Source organism: Brachyistius frenatus, unplaced genomic scaffold, assembly GCF_029030835.1.
Source record: "Brachyistius frenatus isolate BFR_SWC_R1_liver_20210118 unplaced genomic scaffold, ASM2903083v1 Contig_189, whole genome shotgun sequence".
NCBI lineage: Eukaryota > Metazoa > Chordata > Actinopteri > Embiotocidae > Brachyistius > Brachyistius frenatus.
In genome coordinates, this window is record NW_027210788.1 from 140715 (window position 1) to 160219 (window position 19505).

General features: G+C 43.1%; 1 protein-coding gene across 4 annotated transcripts; it reads right to left on the reverse strand.

Annotated features, from left to right (window-relative positions):
- Positions 1 to 1061: 1061 nt before the first annotated feature.
- Positions 1062 to 18517, reverse strand: LOC138632591 (SPARC-related modular calcium-binding protein 1-like). Of its 4 annotated transcripts, XM_069718280.1 has the most exons (14): positions 17979 to 17994; positions 17911 to 17926; positions 17617 to 17649; positions 16561 to 17547; positions 11029 to 11203; positions 10517 to 10747; positions 10278 to 10331; positions 9529 to 9576; positions 8719 to 8799; positions 8319 to 8511; positions 7165 to 7238; positions 6961 to 7054; positions 4997 to 5355; positions 1062 to 1662 (listed from the first exon to the last, which is right to left on the reverse strand). In XM_069718280.1, exons 4-13 carry the CDS (start codon positions 16639 to 16641, stop codon positions 4998 to 5000), a joined length of 1389 nt encoding a protein of 462 aa, XP_069574381.1. In that variant the 5' UTR covers positions 16642 to 17547; positions 17617 to 17649; positions 17911 to 17926; positions 17979 to 17994; the 3' UTR covers positions 1062 to 1662; position 4997. The 4 variants fall into 4 exon arrangements, with proteins under 4 accessions (XP_069574381.1, XP_069574380.1, XP_069574379.1 ...); XM_069718279.1 differs by lacking the exon at positions 17911 to 17926 and having other exon boundaries at positions 16561 to 17649; positions 17962 to 18517; XM_069718278.1 differs by lacking the exons at positions 17911 to 17926; positions 17979 to 17994 and adding an exon at positions 17732 to 17812 and having other exon boundaries at positions 16561 to 17649.
- Positions 18518 to 19505: the final 988 nt, after the last annotated feature.

The following is a 19505-nucleotide window of genomic DNA, read 5'->3' on the forward strand; positions in this document are numbered from 1 at the left end:
TTTTTAAAACCATTTACAGATTAAAAAAAAAAAAAAAAAAAAATATATATATATATATATATATATAAGTATTTTTCAGTTAGTTTTCATCCTGACAGCAGAGAGAGAGAGAAACTGTCTGTATGACATCTGGAAGGAAGAGAAAAGTTTCACCAGGAGTTCCTCTTTGCAGAGTGACCTGGAGACACGTCCACGACAGCTACAGCGAACCGAACCGTCGATCTGTGTTTCAGGACAGGAAGGCCCGACGACAGCGAAACACTGGCTCAACAGGCACTTGGCAGATATGACAAGGTCTTGCAATACCGCTTCACGTCCTGTTTTTATCAAGAAGCCTCTTCTTTATGTAACTCTGCCACGAATGAAAGTCTGTTCGTTCATCAACAGAAAAGTCAACTTTTACAAACTGTTTATCAAGCAGAGCGTCAGTTCGACCAGTTTTAGAGAGATTTTAATTGGGTTTGAAGTTTCTACAAATAAGAATAATGTCATCGTTACTAAAACCTTACGATTGATATTTTTCCCTATTCTGTAATTTTGTTCTTTTTTTCCAGAGCCACTAAAAACCCCGCAGGTGCTGACCTTTGACCTCCGCGGGCTGAGCGTGTCTGCTATCTCTACTCGTCCTCGGGGGTCGTTATTGCAGCAGATTGCAGTGCTGTTAGAGCACGAAACACAAAGGTCGCACCGTCATGTCGGCCCTTCAGGCTCCGTCTGCACACCACAGAAGAAGAGGAGGACACACTGGAAAGGAGGACCTGCTGCCTCGTTAATGTCCCGTCCAATCACATTTAGCTACAGTGATGTTCTCTGACAGGAGCTAAAGCACCTGGGGAAATAAGGTTCCTTGTCTGGGATGAGACCGGCTATGCCTCTGTTGTTTCCTGTTTGTGTGTTGATTTGTTTACTGTGAGACAACGATTAGGGCAGCGGTTACTCTGGCAACCAGCCTTCCTGTGAGACCAAACAAAACGACTGAGCGACTCCGTTCCCAGCCACCGTTACCGGCCGGCCGAGACAAACAATGTTCACAACATCACAGCTGAGATGACGGGAAACGGGACCACGACATGATTTTATTCAAATCACACAAACATCAGGACATCACTTTCATCAGATTGGCGTTTCAACATGTTACAAATCAGTCAATTAGCGGACAATATAGCGTCTTCGAAAAAGGCTGTAAAAATGATATGCAGTCTAAGATATAATGTACAAAACAAACTATGTGGTAAACATCAACACGTGTATCAAAATGTGTTCCTATTAATATATGCTGGGAATGTAATAAATGAAAATATGTACATGAGAGGAGAAGAAGAGATGAAGGGAAGGAGGCCGGTTTGGAAAGGAAAAGTCACAAAAAGAGGGAGAGAAGAAAAAGGAAAAGGAGCAATTGAACAAAATCAAGAAACCAAGAATGAGAGGTGGGAAACAAAGAAAGGAAAAAGAGGTTAAGAAGCTTTAAAGCTGATGGAGAAATGACAGTGATGACAGTCGGACAGCAGATGCTAGTTTTGTTTTGGTCTCTTATGAGTGTTGCCATGAAACGTTCATGATTTTACGGATGAATAAATAGAAACGAGGAGACGGGGGAGAAGAACGAGGTTGGCCTTTGGTATCGGGCGATTTGTCTTCACCGCTCTCTCTGCTGCTTTGACTCTGAAAGAGAACGAAAGAAATGAATGGTGAGACTGTAAATACATGAAAAACTCAGCCTCGGTCGACTGGATGTCGGCAGGTGTCTCGGGGGAGGCTGCTGCTCCTCCTCCCTCGCCACCGGAGGTCACCGCTATCTCTCCCACACACTCGTTGGTTTAACGCCCCCTCCCGCGGCTCTAAATCACCGTTTCCCTCCAATCTCTGAATCCTCAGCTGCTCCTCTCCCTACGCGTCCTTCCTATCTGTCTTACACTTTTTATTTTCCAGTTCCTGCTCCCCCATGCCGCTCTATCTCCTCTCGGCATAAATTCTCTCCTGCGAGTCGAACTTCCTCCTCCTCCTCCTCCTCCTCCTCATACCTTCGCACTTAAACTTAATTTAACTGATGTGCAACCCTCCTCCTCACCACCATCGCCTCCTCTTCCTAGACGTCCAGGGAGTCTAAACCGAAGTCTCCGCCTCCTCCCCGTCAGCGTCCCGACTCCCGGGATCCTCTCCTATCACCTTTTTCCATTCGAGCATGTGAAGCTGCTTCTCGTCGTCAAAGTCTAATCACAAAAGCCGTTTCCTCAGAATGAGCCCTTCATGTCTACGTAGGGAGCAGGTCCTCTTCCACAGAGACCGCCAGGTTTCAACAACAGCCCAGAAGAAGAAAACGCGGACTCGGCGAAGAGTAGTCAGTTGGTTCCGATTTGCAACCTCGCTGCGATAGATGCCACTAAATCCTACACACTGCTCCTTTAAAGATGATTCATTAAAATCACAAGTCAATAATCCGATAAAATCCTGGATATTAACAGTGAAAGCATCAATATTGAGCATCAAAGTTCATTCTTGACCTTTAAAAATAGTAGTTTGATCGATAAAGTCATTTTTTACAAACCTTTTCTTGCTGTTTTTTCTTTTTGTTTTGGTTCCTGATGGTGTCTCAGAAAACAAAACATGTCACTAACAAAGTCCATTTTATGGACATAACACCAACAAAGGAGAAGAGCTGGACCCTAAATCGGTCCTTTACCGCCTTTACTTCACAAACTAGTCAAAATAAATAATAAAATGTTGTTGTTTTTCTGCCGTTTCACTTGTTTTGTGGAATTAATTAAATTATAGTCGTCATTTTTCTAACTACAGTGTGATTACAGTTTGATCTTAAATGCTGCAGAGCAAAAATCCATCGTTGTAATTGCTTAACTACTTTGTAATTCATAAATGAATTAGCATTTAGTCTAGTGAAGTCCTGGAAGATGAAATGTTTCAGTTAGATGAAAAGTACATTTTAGTGAATGTAAAGTTAAAAATGTATGACGACAAACATGATGTTTTTCTGCCTTCTCTCCTTAATGTCTCCACCGTACCGCATAAAACACAAAGTTCTCTCTATGAAGCAGATGTTTTGTTTTGAAATGACAAATATTCATGTAGAAAAAGACTCTTTATCCGAAGCAAGTCGAATAGTAAGTTACTGAGATTTATAAATTCATAATGAAGCCCAGACTCATGCTGCTGCTGCTGCTACACACACACACACACACACACACACACACACACACACACACACACACACACACACACACACACACACACACACACACACACACACACACACTCTCTCTCTCTTCTCGAGCTGTCACGTCTGCCTGCGGCTGCCTGGTTAGTGAGCCGGTGTCACGGCCGAGCTGTGACTGATAGCTCACTGACAAGCGGGCCTTTTTACCGCGGCCCACGTTTGTTTTGACTTCGTGAAGGTACATAAACCCTCAGACATTCGCGGCTGTAATTTCTCTGGCAGACGGCCCGATATTGCGCGGCTCTCCTGGGATCAATGGGCAAAACAACCTGAACGGGAGGAAAAAGACGCTTTTATCTCAGCCGGCGGACCAATCGGGTGGCGTGGTAACAACTGTGTAACAACTCACTCCAATGCATTCATTTCTGATATGATCAATTCATAAAGTGTGATACACGGTTATATATTTAAGTATAAAAAGCGTTTAAGACTCTCCCCAAGCATCTACAACATACTGCTGACACGTTAAGCACTCCAGTAAACACAGGAATAGAAGCCACGTTTCATTGGACGACAAAGGACACAAACGATTTGAACGATAGTATCATGAAAACAAAATGTTTTTATGTTCCTCAATATCTGTTTATTATGTTTTCTTGTTGTAATGCATTTTTTATATGAAAGACGGAATACAAATAGAGTTTATAATGATTGTTTTCGTTATTAAAGCCTAGCCAAAGAGTGTGGCCTTAAAAGAGATGCCCTACGGGTCAAAATATTTGTGTAACGTCTGGTGAAAATATGAATAGCTGAAAGCAGCATGTTTGCTCTGAGCACCAGCTGCAGACAGAGTGAGTTTGCGTTTCGCTGTCTCTGCGCCAGCCGCTGCAACTGCTCCGAGTCAGGTTATTTGGTCGATTGGCTCTGAAGAGGTGCCGCATTCACAGCACGTGCACTGCTTTCTGCTCGACGAAACCACTGACATCAACACATTATTTTCATTACCGAAAGGTGGCCCAGCTGCCAGCTCTTATTTTTTATTGCATTTCACTGGAGATTATACGAGATGATATTAGGTTTCCGGTTGCTATGTAGCCAGCAACTGCTTGGGTTAGTGTTAATTCAACTCTGGTTATAAATATGTACCGTTTTGATCAGTGCTAAATAAGGAAATATTGGAAAGTTATAGCTTCATTCACGGTAACATGAGATAACAGGCGAGGGGGAATATGAAACGGGTCAATGTTTCAATTTATTTATTATTTAAAAATATTCTTTTTTTGAATAACTCTCCCCAACTAACAGTTTTTAATCTAATGCATCTCAGATCCACTCTACTGCATCCCAATCTTTTAGGGTGCTGAAGTATTTCATTGCAGGTATGTGACATGCAGAGAAAAAGTGTGAAACACTGAATCATTGAATACTTGAAATCAATGGTTCTCAACTGGTGGTCCGTGACCCGAACGTGGGTCACAGGGTCATTTTGAGCGGGTTGTGAATGTGAAAAAAAATGCGAGTTGAACTTGTTTGAAAAGCAAACATGTTCATGGTTTAAGGGAAGTCTGACTTTTAATGTCATTGGGCTTTTAGTCCTATTCAAACTTTTGTTGCACTTTTTTTTTGTATTTCCTGTTTTTTACACTGCATGAAGGCGTTGCGTATTGCTCTGCGTCGGTTTGTGAAATAAATTTGAGTGGCTCAAAATTTAGGTTGTGATTTAATGTCGTAACCCAAATGCAAAAACAACAACGTGGGTCCTGAGACTAGACAGGTTATTATACTGAGGTCATGTAGGAAACACACACAGACGTGGGTCTAACTCACCTCAGAGGCCCAGGCAGACCCTCAGCTCCTCTAACGTCAGGCCTCGGTCTCCGTCCCTGTCACAGTACTGAGCAAACTTCTTGGCGCACCGCCGCGGCTTCAGCCTCCGTCGCAGGAACTGCCGAAGCGGTCGAGCCTCGCGCTCGCTGAGCACCTCGTCGGAGTCCACGTCCAGCCGACCGAAGTGCCATCGCAGCACCACCTCCGGCCGGAAAGACCCGTCCGCCTCCGGAGCAGCGGACGGTGCAACGCCCAGAGGTGAGGAGGAGGAGGAGGACGAAGATGATGGAGGAGGAGCAGCAGAGGGGGGAGAGTTTGGAGGTGGGGAGGGAGAGTTGGAAGGAGATGTGTTCGAGGCCCTGAGGGGAAGAAACAGCACAAAACCCAAAAAGTGAGATTTAAGTGACACCAGTCATCAGGATAAAGAACAGGAAGTAACTCAGTTTCTTCTTTGAAATAAGTTCTCACAAAACCTCATTTAAAGAAACACAAATCTGCAGACTGGGACGAGGCAATAAGCAGGGTGCAAAACTAGAATTTAGGACACAGTTTAAGAGTTGTTGTTTTGCAACGATATCCTTATGCATTCACTCTCTTAGAAATAAACCTGATAAAAGTGTCGGTTTCAAGTCAGCAATTAAAGTGAGAATATTGTTTTACACTGCAGACGGCTTCAACGAGGTGTTGTCAGACTCCTGCAATTACATCTGACAAAGCGTTCCTGAATGTTCACACCTTGATCAAATATAACCCACCACTTTCTATTCAGTGTTCCTGCACAACTCAATAAATATCACGGGAAACAAAATCAGCTGATGTCACGGCACCTCGTTTTCTCCTTATCAGTCACAAAGTGAGGAAAAAAACAACAGACCAAAACACAAAACTGGAATTCATTACACAGCAAAGTTATCAGGGAGAACTGTGTGTGTGTGTGTGTGTGTGTGTGTGTGTGTGTGTGTGTGTGTGTGTGTGTGTGTGTGTGTGTGTGTGTGTGTGTGTGTGTGTGTGTGTGTGTGTGTGTGTGTGTGTGTGTGTGTGTCGGATGAGACACAGACGGATGAAAAATGAGAAGAGGGTGAAAACAGGAAGTTCACCTGAAAAAGTGCATTGAGAGAAAAACAGATGGAAGGAATGAGGTAAGTACTGAAAAACACCAAACAAGGAAACAGACGAGGTTCGTTGTGTTTCCATCAGTTTATCAGGTACGTGGTCGAAGTCTGTGTCGCTCACTGATGCGTGAAACAGGTTTTCGTTTGCTATTCCGAGCGGCGCCTCAGAACAACATATCTGCATCCATTTAAAGTCCAACGTGAAGCAAGTCGCACATTTCCAGACTGAATCATTGGTCCTCATTTAATTTACATGAACAGATTTCCTGTATTGTTTTTAACGCCATGTTACACAAGCTTGCACACAAAGTTCAGAACACAAAGTTGTGGTGGGAAGGATGGTCAAAAATACAGTTTGAAAATGTTTTGTAATGTTAGAAAATCAGTGTTTGTGTGAATCAAAGTATGAGCAGAGTACAACCCAGTCATACGTATCTGCTCATTTGTTCTACTTCCCCCCCACCTCATTAATTTTGTATTTATTTTATTAATTTATTTGCAGATGTTCAAACTGTGTATGTTTTATTGTTGTTGTTTATGTTGTTTCTCTTATTATAAAAGTTAATAGAGATGTTTTTTTTAAACTCTCACTTTGTCAAGCAGCCAGGTAAACAAAAACTAATATCAAGGCTGTACATAAAACATGCCAAAAAAAACACGTGAACTATATACACATCGACTAACACAAGAGTGAGAGAGGAGCTGAAATTAGAACGACTCTGTCATTAATATTCACTAAATATGTCCTAATCGGTCAATAGTGACTCTTTCAATCATCCCCGCATGATAAACACCAGTTCACCCTCATCACCACATGTTCTGTGGAGTACAGTAAGTAGTAGGTAGACTTACTGGTATGGACTCAGACTCCCAGCATGCTCAGCTTCCAGCTGCAGAACTCTGATCAGAGTCTGTAGGAACTTCTTCTTACGAGCACCGGGACACCCTGCGGGAACACAATAAACGACGTGACAATGTTTGACAGAATATCTGCAGTTTGACTGATGAAGATCATCTGTTTCTTCGTGAGGATGAAAGCGTTACAGTCATATTTACCAGGTAGCGGTTTCTCCTTGGACCTCCTGTCTGTTGATGCTTCCCCGGCCCCGGTGCAGTCTGGGATGCGATTCCTGCAGAGGCAGACAGAATAAACAACCTTTAATAAACCAACATCACACCTCAGCAAGAACTTTTGCACATTTGCTTACATTTCAAGTCAAATATCACAAAATCTATTTCATTTTCTAAAAAGGCAAAAATCCAAATCTAAACACCAGGGAATGAAATAAACTTTATTTCACTATATTATACTGAAAGGTGCCACCCCATTTATAACAACAATAAGATATTGAAAGATAAACAAATTACAATAAAGTGAATTTAAGTGTAATCAATTACAACCCTTTTTATTACACTAACATTGTGGAAGTTCGACATGCGCCTTTCAAATTCAGCTCACTTGTGTACAGAAAACCAAATCAATACATTCTGGGGTAATTAGGTCTCCGGTAATTGGATCAAAGTGTATACAGGTGGGGATGTTTGTGAAAAGGGGAAATAAACTTGATTTCTCGAGATGACTTTTCTAAATCGATCAGAAATGTAAAATATTTTTTTCTCTTCTGATAATGTGATGCTAAAACTGGTGGTAAAGAGTTAATTATCTGCCAAGAGGGGGATACAAATGTGTTATTTAATTATTTTTCACCTGGTAAATAGCATAAAGAAATTACATACATTTTAAACACAACCAGCTACAGCTCATCAAGAGGGGAAAAAAACAACAACTATTATGCAACTGGGAGCTTTTCTCACATCAGTGACTCAAAACCATCAGAAGAAAACATCCATGACTTTCCACTCAGGAGTTCCTGAGCAGTTGAGCAGCAATAACGCTGCTAAAACCACCGAGAACAGAACGGTCCAACCGCTATTTATTCTGATTTGTTCTGTGTCTTTGCTTTGAGGGGAAACCACCTGGGGAGCAGTGACAGTAATTGGTGTAAAGTTGGTTGATTAAGATGAAATGCTTCTGTGCCGAGATAAACGAGGAGTCAGATCCGGAGAGGAGAGGATGTGGTGGAAAACAAGAAGAAGAAGACGACGAGGATGAAGAGGAAGAGGAAGAACAAGAAGAAGAAGGAGGAAGGCAAACAGAGTTACAGGACCGAGTTTATAATTTAATAATGACTAATGAATGAATTGATTACCGTGCAGAGGTGCCTGGTAGCGGCCGGCCGCTGTCCGCTCTGACGCACCAGCAGTAACCCGTAGCAGTGTGACACTGCACGGCGCCATAGCGACCGTCTGCAGTGCATTCTGGGATGAAACGCTCCTCCTGCCAGGCCGGACGAATCTGAGAGAGCAGTGACGTTCGCTCACGCTCACACGTTTGAGGACTGTCTGTGTGTACACACACACACACACACACACACACACACACACACACACACACACACACACACACACAATATGTATTTCTACAACATATTTAGAAGGGATATTTCTGAATGTTCATATTATAGTGTACTATCTACTGTATATAATTATACTCGAAGGAAACAGGAATATCGTTAACGAACGGTGTGTAAACGTCACACGGACTCTTACCGGTGGGTCGTCTGACTGAGCGGTTTCCTTTGGGGTCAGAGTTCATGAGGATGGTCACCCAGAACGGAGGAGCGGTCAGCTCTAAACAAAGACACGATGAAACCATCATTTCTGCTTGTTTACTTGTTGTAAACAACAGCTCGACAATGTGACATGAATAAACTGCACACGGCACAAAACAAACCAACAACAAGAGCGTTTCAAGAAGATGTAACGGCGGTAGAGAGATCAGCTGTTAAATAACTGTTTGGACTTCTCGTATGCATCAGTCATGTAGTGTGAAGTGCATTCAGCCCGCTGCAGTCTGGAAGCCTTCGACTTCATCGGAGCATGACGACTGTAAACCACCAAAGGATTCGCTCCCACTGTGAAAGAACAACTGGTCTCTTAACATCCACCATCTCATCTTCAACCGGGTCGGTCTGCTGCGTGCTGATGAGAAAGTCTTTTTTGGGGCTTTTATATTTCAATTATGAAAAATATGAATTAGTGGTCCTTTAAGGCCCCCTTTAGCTAATTTGAATAAAAAGACATGAGGTACCAACATGTGCTGTATATTTTTGAGTATTTGCTTTGGTTGTTAGGCCTAGTCAGTAAATCAGTCTGACGGGAGACAAACAATAGCCCGTCTCCCTTATTCTGTTTAATTAATAGTAATAGCAAGTGTCTGGAATAGATTGGATGAAATTAATTTAGTGGTGAGTAGACAGTGCAGGTGCAGCACGGTTGTTTTTATGTAAACTCTAAATGACTGTAACTGCTTTATGCAACACAAAAATCCTTGTTTAAAAAAAAGAAGTTGTCTGTCACCTGCAGGTTTTCTGGGGTCCACCGTGGGCCCAGATTCATCATCTCCATCTGCAGCAGGAGACCAGAGGGCGAAGAGAAGAAGAAAATAAGAGAAGAAACAGCAGTAGAAGAAAACCTGAGATCACGATGGCAAACACTGCACATCGCTGAAGTTGTATAAAAAGGGCCATAAATGTTGGAAATGTGACTTATTTGGAAAAGATGTATTGAAAAACCTTAAAGAAGCTCTTTTACCAGCAACCACACATGTGCATGTGTTAGGGGACGAATAGCTAGTGCCATCAAATCTTATTAAAGCAGAAACAGACGTTACTGCAGCAAACAGGATGTTCTAGCGAAGGAGACCACGTAGACCAGAGTGTACAGAAAGGATTAAATACTCGATGGAGACTGCGGCTTTAGAAAATCTGATATTGCAGAATAAATAAGGTCCTCAGGAAACGAGAACACACCGGAAAATGTTCGTTGTTGCATTAACCTTACTTAGAGAGGGTGTGAGGCACCTTTTTCCTTGTTTGTTTTATGTCTTATATTCAATCTTTCTTTTAGAGTTTAATTGTAAAAAGTTGAATTACAAAACAAAAGAGAGAATCGGAGGAGAACTAGATGAGGATGAGACATTTCTGGAGGCGTGGCCTGTAAAGGTTCAGGTGCCTGCAGAGGTGTCTGGCGGAGAAACAATCCGTGTGTCAGGCAAAGGAAAAAAAAAAAGCACAACTTGTGTATTTGAGCTCAAACCTCTCTTTTACCTTTGATGGGAGCTGAATCTGTATCGGTGGTCTGCACCGACGTGGTGATGTGATCTGTTTGGAAAAACACGTTGAAACACACACAACATTTCAGGAGCAGAACTGTGGCCTCATAATTGAAATGAATGAACACAGGACCTGTTTGATGAGTCCAGAAGTCATATGCTGTTATAGTGACAAAGGTAGTTTTTCCTTTAATTTGCCACCGGTCTGTTATATATGTATGAAGTATATCTGACCGGTGCAGTTGGGCATCACATGGAGGACCGTGGTACCGCTGACAGGTTTGCCGTCGGGCGTGGAGCACCAGCAGTATCCGGTCTGGTTGTGGCACTGTGTTGGCAGGAAGTGACCCTCAGCACCGCACTCTGGCACAAAGATGGCAGCCGTAGGACTGACGTGGCCGTCGCCGTGGGCTCTGGCCTCCAGGCCCTGAGCCTGGGCCAGCTGGCACTTTGTCTGCATCGGATCTAAAAGGAAAAGAGGGAGTTAGTATCCACGTGTGGAAAAGTGTGGAAAATGTAAAAAATGTTAAAAATAAATTGTAAAACAACACAGACACTACTGCTGATGTCTCCACAACGAGAAGTAAGAGCAGTTTGTTTAATAAGAAAGAACATTTCTATCTAATGAAATGTGGTAAACTTTCTAAACAAAAAACACAAGTGACTGAAAATACAGCATTAACACAAGAGCATGATGGGAAATGTTACAAACAGGTTGTGATGACATTAACTGTAAGGTGGAGCACCTGAGCAGCGCGCTCGGGGAGCGAGGCGGAGCTGCGTGTTGATGCACTGCGCCCTCTGAAAGGCACACAGCGACTTGTACAGCCTGCCGTTGCTGCCGCACACGGCTCTGTGGCGCCCCCTCTGGCAGTCCAGGACACAACCACGAGGCCACATGTTCTCAGTGATCAGGAAAGGCTGCAAAACACACAGGCATAAACAATTCATGTTCAAACTGTTTAAATATATATATATATATATATTTTTTACTTGCTGCAGAGATCTTCCACCCGCCACCGAAGATAGTCTGTCAGTCTCAGCGTTTCCAGAACAGGAGAGCGTCTTTTCTTACACTTGGCGTTTTACCCATGAGAGCTCCAATCCTGCAAACTAATGATTGGCAAAACTTCCACTAACTGGAGGCGAGAATGTCGACATGTTCCCACAGAGAAAAAGTTGTGAGTGCATCTTCTGCCTCTGCTGCCGGGAGGAGAGGAAGAGGAGACGCTTTCACACAGGCAGAGTGACATTTTTGACATTTTCAACCTAAATAGGAGGTTTTGAAGGAATGTAAAATGAGTCACTGACAGCAAAACGTGTTGGAATAACTTTTGGGGAAAACCTTGAACCAGCCAACGGAAACGTGTTTTCTTCCCAACAGCTTTTTTTTTTTATACCACAATTCCACAATTTCCTTTCATAAGAACTGACCAACCTAATAATCTTTCACGAGTGCTGTTAATTGATTTGATTGATAAGTTCAAACATTGGCACAAGTGAGGAAGAATAGACTTCAGAGGATTATTACTGCTACGACATTTTATTGTGTAAAACCAACCAAATTCGTTAGAATATAAGTGTTCATTAAAAAATATTAAGCTTAAATTGGTTTAAAGTCTTTACAGAAATCTGTAAGTGGGTCAGATTCTGCATCTTAGACTGAGAAGAATGAGAAAGACGAGAGGGGAGGAGAGAGGAAGAGGCAAGGAACAGGAGAGGAAAGGAAACGAGGAACAAGGAGTAGAAAAAGGAAGAGAAGAAGAGTCGGGGTTAGGAGAAGCCAAGGAACAAAAAAAGAAGAAGGAGTGTGGAGAAGAAACAAGCAGAGAGGGGGAGACGGGAGGAGGATCTGGCGAGCGTGATGATCTAAATTACTCCCACATGCTCCTCCAGGTGCCCGACGACTCTCTCGGGTCGGGTCGCACACGTCTCTGCAAATATACAGCGATTCGTCACGCTGCCACACACACTCACTGAAATCACCTAAAACACACATCAGAGTTGGCTACTGACCTGCCTCACTTTTCATCAGTGCCTCTTTGTTCTGTCAGTCCGCACACGCGCACCTCTGAGACGTGAGTAAGTTTGCCACGGTGTGTCAAACACTGTTGACATAATTCAGAAGTGAATGAGACCTCTGTAATGTCGGTGCATTCATTAGATTATGTTGTTTATGATGTTATTATGATGTTATAACTGCACAGACACCACAGACTTTGTAATACTGCTCAGTGACAACAAATTGTGGCATCGATGACGTCATTGCATGACACAAACATGCCAATCTGGCCAGGTGGCGAGGCTAACCGTAGTTAGCCAAGGCTACCTCAAATATAACGAAGCAAGAGAAAAGACCAAATTAGCTTTATGTTCATTTATCTCAATGCATTTTCTTGAACTAAGTTGCCAATAAAGGTTGAAAAAAAATCACACGGATCTTTAACAAATTCATGAACGAAGGCATGAAGCTTTTGTGTGAATAGAAGTTTTAGATCATTGAGGTGGAGGATGATAACTAACATCCATGAAGACTTCTGCTTTGCTCAAATCTGACACATCGCAGCCAATCCAGGCGAAGCAAAGACGTGACGTCAGCCCAAATCCTTCCTGAACCACAACAATCCTACAAACAGATGACAGTTTGAATTATAAGTTTCCTCCTGTCAAGTCATCAGTGTAAAACAAGAAAACGTTAAATAAGAATATGGGAGGATTTATGAAAGAAAGGGAAAGAATAGATGGTAATCAGTGGGAGAACAAAGGCAGCATTAGAGAGGAAATATGAGTGATTGAAATTCAGAAGAAAGGAAGAAAAGAAAAGCGCAGGGAGGACGGGTGTTTTAAAGATAGACGACAAAAATAAAGAAGGATTGTTGTGAAAGAGGCAGAAAAAGAGCAATGAAAAGGAGGGAAACGTGGAAAACGTTCAACTGGAGGAATTAAGAAAGGGGCGCAGATGCTTTAGATAATGACGAGGAGGACGACAGGGAGGTTGGAGGAGGAGAGGGGGTAGGGTGAGGAGGGGGGCGAGGAGGGGGGTTGATCCCAGCTGCAAAGTGTTGGGTCGACTAGACTTCCTGTCCGTCTCATAGGGCTACAGCAACTACAATATCCTCAGTGTTAAAACAATCACCACCAATGTTTTTGGACCTATAAAACTTCAGCCATGAGTGTGTGTGAGAGAGAGAGAGAGAGAGAGGAGGAGGAGGAGGAGGAGGAGGAGGGGAGAGGGAGGAGGAGGAGGAGGGGAGAGGGAGTGAGGGAGAAGCAGAGAAAACGAGAACAAGCCGCCACTGTCTCCTCGTGCCTCGCACCTTCCAGATATACCGCCGGCCCGGCAGCTGTAGGAAAACATTAAAACTCTCATCTCCTGAGCTTTGAGAAATGTGATGTTTAGCCTGGAACAGAGTCGCTGAAAGGCCCGTTGACACCCGGAGACGGGATCTGAACCAACCGCCTGTGCTGCTGTGAATCTGTTTGCAGCAGATCATTAGCAGGCAGGCAGACACACACACACACACACACACACACACACACACACTGAAATGATCCGTGTGTGTGTGTGTGTGTGTGTGTGTGTGTGTGTGTGTGTGTGTGTGTGTGTGTGTGTGTGTGTGTGTGTGTGTGTGTGTGTGTGTGCGTACACACCCTTCAGCGCGTGTTGCACACGCTCGATGCGACAGGCACACGAGCACACATTCACTCTCCCGATGAAGAACCATACCATAATATTCCTGCGAGGTACACAGAGTGAGACTGTGCTGCTCAGTGCTTTTTTTTTTTATATACGTTTTAGCCCATTAAATGCAAACTACCTGCACTTTGCATTAACTGCGCACCCATTTCCAAACCATATACTCAATTTTCAGATTGATTTCTGGCCGCTGGGTTTAATTCATGCCAGAAAGAAAAGCCAACTTGCAGAGGCCTAAAAAAGAAGTCGAGTTTATAAGATGTTTTTGTAAATTGTGGACAGTCACTCTTCTTCTGATGACACTTACAAACCGTAAAGTTTGAACCCATTATTTTAACAGAGAGAAACGGTCGGTGTCAGTAGAGTGTGTTGCAGGGAAATAAGGGAGAAGATGTAATGAGAGTTGGACAGCTGGACTCCCGGGACGAGCATCTTCCTCCCCGGATCCACGGCGGCGGCGCTGCTCGTCATCAGGATTTAACAACACGCCGCCGGGGCTCACTCAGGGGACGACGGCCGTCAGGGTTTTGTATATTTTTCCATCCAGTACAGCGGTAGATAGAAAACAGCAAAGAAGGAAGATAAGAGATGTTTCAAAAAGGTAGTAGCTGAAGGTTGGATACCAAAACTTCAAAACCTTTTTTTTTTTTTAGCAGTAATGTTAAAAAGGGATGCCGGTTTCTAGGGAGGTGCAACAACATCAGGACAACTGAACATTAATCCTATTTCTATATTCACTTGTAGCCACAGTGGCTCAGCTCAGCAGGTGTTACAGTGTCAATAACAGCATTTCATTTTACTTTTAATATCAGTGACTATCAGATACTTTAAGTCATTTTCTAATTATTATTTTTTAACTGAAGTTATTTTCTGGTAAGATTTTTTTGTACTTTTACTCAAGTGTGGCTTTCGGGTACACAACCAACCAAACTGCTCACAGGCTATCCAGTTTAAAAAAGAAAAAAAACACCCGACTGGTCATTCTGTACCAAATATCAACACCTATATCGGCTACATCCACACAAATAGGTTTACATTTCAAAACGAGCAACTTTTGTTGTGCTTAACCAGGTAGCTGTGATATGTCTCACACACTGTTAAATATATAAGATGGGATCACTGTGGCTCTTTTTCATAAGAGTTCACACTTTCTCTCTCTCTCTCTCTCTCTCACACACTCACAGCTGCGTTTTCCCCGAGTAGCAGCTTAAATATTTGCTTGGCAGCGCCGTGTGTGTTTGTGGTTTGGTTTTGCTGGCTGGTGTTACTCTGTTGTCCTCCAGGGAAGCTCACACACAGACACCAGGGTAAGTGTCTAAATCAAACCTAATGCTGAAACAAAACATCGCCTCTGACGCGGCCAGAATAACCAAAATAATGCCAGTGTTTCTGGGACCGCTGGCCAGGTCACAATTAAACACACACACACTTTTTTACCATTTACTATCTGCAAGATTGTTTTTAAAAAGGGGTATTATAGCTCTGAAAAGTATGCTCTTTATCTTGTTTTTCCTGGAAGTTTTAAGCACTTGATAGAAGGATTTTGGTTTACCACTTTTTTATTTTTTTTTATTAGGCTTGATGTCCTTTAACTAAGCTTTTATTTTTTTTTTTAGTTTACTCTCTTTACTCCTAACTTTAAGAGTTGCAGCTTTAGCATTTGAAGGAAATGATATACTTAAAGGTTAGTTTGATGAAAATAACCTGCAGTTTCAGTACAAACTCAATGAAACGAACTAAATCTTAAAGTAGCCCGTTTCTCTGGAAAATTAATGTAAATGCAGCCTACATAAAAAAAAGAGATGACAGAAAAACTAATAGATCAACATCAATATTTAAAAGCAGTTTAGCACCATTAGGTCCATGTACTGGACTTTAGGACTTTTTCTAAGCACCAAATTTTTCTAGTACACAAAAAAACAACCTTTATAGAAGGTAGTCACTTCTCTTTTGTATTGAATGTGTTGTTCCATGCTTGAACAAAAAAATAGCCACACTTGTCAGCTTATAAACATGTGATTTTTAGCCAAGTTTTAAAACTTGGGAACATGAGACTACATTTTCAGACAGGAGCCAATAAAGTCAGAAAAACAAACAAAGATTTCAACAAGGTATAAAAAATAACATTCAATGCATTTCGTTTTTGTTTTTTTTACAGATGATTATTGGTCATTGGCCTAGACCTACATAAAATAAACATTAAAAGCCATTTAAAGTACTTTAAAGTAAAGTATCAACACAATCTGCCGACCATTTCTATCAAGAAACCACATTCATAAATTATAAATAATAAACGTGTTTTTTCCAGTTCTTGTGAATTTTTTTTTTTTATTCCCCAACTATACATTGCTGTGGAATATGATTAAAATGACAAAGTCTTATTCTGGTTTTAATTCAATTTTGAGCAAATGTGCAGTTTTGGTAGTTTAGTCAACTGTTCTACAAGTTTAATATCAACTTTAAATGTACTCGAACTACATTTCTGATAAACACCTGCAGTGTCACACGTCCGCGTCGCCGCGTCCGCCTGCCTGGTTTTAGTCCACAGGGAACGTGTTAGTGAGCACAGCTCGGGTCTTACCGGCGTCCTGTCGGTCTGAACCGAGTCCGACAGGAAGAGGACGAGCAGCGCGCGGCAGGTGAAGGTGAGCGCGAGCATCATCCCTGCCACGGCGGAGCAGAAGAGGAGCGGCCGCGCGCCGCCGGCTCCCTGCTGTTCCGAGGTTTCTGACCGCCGCTGAGCGCGCGGGGCGGCCACAGCCAGTGTGGAGGGCGTCAACGAGGATGAGGAAGGTTTCGCAAACGAGGACGGTTTCACGGCTTCAGCGCCACGTCTTCGGTCGTCACCGAGCTGCTCACGGTCGGTCTGGGTGTGCTGCACGCGCTGATCAGACCCTCTCCTTTCCAAAGTGTACAGCCCATTTCCGCTCTCCTCGTGCCAAAACACAGTTCAGGCAACCCAGAAAGTGAAACCAACAGCTGCTCCACCAACAGTGAGGTGGTCCACCTCACTTTTTGTTTTCTTCTATTTGTTTAAAAGCCATTTCCACATATTTGTATTCAGTCTGAGCCTTCGTTAAACCACACGCGCCTTCTGATTACAGTAAAGCCGCAGTCACTGTTGAAAACATAAGAATTTAAAGCTGTTTAAGCCTAAACGGCTTAATCCAGGCACTAAAAGTAAAAAAAAAAAAAAAAAAACCAGATGAAATAGTTCACCAGTGTCACATTTTGGTCACCTGATGCAAACTGACCTAAATGCTGACTGAAGTCGGTTGTGACATATAGTTGGAGTACTGGCTAAAACCCCGTACAGCCTGCACACTGAAGTACACCAGGGAGCGGGACTAACAGGGAGCGGGAACTAACAGGGAGCTGGGACTAACAGGGAGCGGGAACTAACAGGGAGCTGGGACTAACAGGGAGCGGGAACTAACAGGGAGCGGGGACTAACAGGGAGCGGGGACTAACAGGGAGCGGGGACTAACAGGGAGCGGGAACTAACAGGGAGCGGGGACTAACAGGGAGCGGGAACTAACAGGGAGCTGGGACTAACAGGGAGCGGGGACTAACAGGGAGCGGGGACTAACAGTGAGCGGGGACTAACAGGGAGCGGGGACTAACAGGGAGCGGGGACTAACAGGGAGCTGGGACTAACAGGGAGCGGGAACTAACAGGGAGCGGGGACTAACAGGGAGCGGGAACTAACAGGGAGCGGGGACTAACAGGGAGCGGGGACTAAGAGTGGGGACTAACAGGGAGCGGGAACTAACAGGGAGCGGGGACTAACAGGGAGCGGGGACTAACAGGGAGCGGGGACTAACAGGGAGCGGGGACTAAGAGTGGGGACTAACAGGGAGCGGGAACTAACAGGGAGCGGGAACTAACAGGGAGCGGGGACTAACAGGGAGCGGGGACTAAGAGTGGGGACTAACAGGGAGCGGGAACTAACAGGGAGCGGGAACTAACAGGGAGCGGGGACTAACAGGAAGCGGGGACTAACAGGGAGTGGGACTCCTGCCACCTCGACATCTGTACTCATGTGTTACTGCACACAGAGTGAACTGTACCATTTTTTCCTGCCGCCCACAAAAATCCCTGTAAAGTCTGAGCATTTATTCAAACGGTCTTAATTCACTATTTGTACAAGAAACTCGGCCTGCCTGCTTGGCTAAAAAAAACCATGTTGGAATCGGTTTAATACTTTTCATGTGTGCTGACAGAATTGCATTATGGCCAACAGGTGGGCTATAGATTATTGCCTGAATGAAAAGTTGTACTTTATCATTCATAAGTTAAAAAAAAGACTACTAAATATGCCTGTAAGTTAAGTTCTACTTTACATCCATCTGTCCTACAAAACCTATAAACCTTCTCAACTCACTTGTGTCAAGTGAAAATAGTCAATGACATTTTGTTTAGTAAATATATTTATAAACAAAGAATACTAATTGTGCATGAAATGGTCACTTATATTATCTTAAAGCCATTTAAGCTTAAAACCAATATGAAGACATTAAAAATCAGTTTTACAGTTGTTGTTTTTTTGAATTGCTGTTTTCTTTTTACAGTTGAACAGAAAATGAACCCAAACTTTTCGAGTCGGACTAAATGTTGTTTCAGCAGACCTTTCACTGGAAACCTGATCTTAGAGGAGCAGTATGGAGGATTTAGCAGCAGCTAGTGCAGATTGCAACCAGGTGAATACCTCCCAGCTAACCTCGCCTAAGCCTTCCCTAAGAGAATATAAGGTCTCTCTTCTGGGTTCCTGTAGAAACATGGTGGTGCAACAAGGCAGGCTTCACGTATGAGGACCTGCTTCCTATTGAGATAAGAAGGTCTCATTCGAAGGTGGCAAAAACACATCAATTCTCAACTTTCAGATTATTATACACGACGGAAAACATTTCTGCCAGTAGGTCCTCCTACATACTTAAAGGTTTAACAGAGATAAAAAAAAAAAAATCACCAAGACATGTAGAGGTATTTTGTAAGGAAACTTTTATGTGTGCTTTGTGAAACTCACTTATCATTAGAGACAGAAGGCGTTGCAGTTTCCAGTACAGCAGATAAGGTTTGATATTAAAGAGTACAAAAAAAAGGAAAAATCACAATTCCAGAGTTCATTTCTCTCCAACCTCGCGGGGGGAGGAGGGGAGGAGAGGAGGGGGGGAGGAGGGAGAGAAATAATATATAAAAAAAAGAAAACACAAGCTTTTGGTCCGAGTCTTTTCTTCTCACTTCCTTCCCTGTCCGTCCCTCCCTCCCTCCCTCCCTCCCTCCGCCTCCCCCTCCTCTCCCATCTACAAACACCGGAGAACTCGGTCATCCTCCGTTTAATTTGGAGAGGGAACTTTCTCTGATCGATGCCCACAACTTTCCCCAGAACTCTGATATCGAACACATTATGATTGCATAGTTTTTTTTTGTTGTTTTTTTTGTTTTATTTTTTTTTTAAACATAATTTCCTTTTTTTTCCTTTTAGCACATAATGGAATGTTTATATAAAGACCCCCCCCCCCTCCC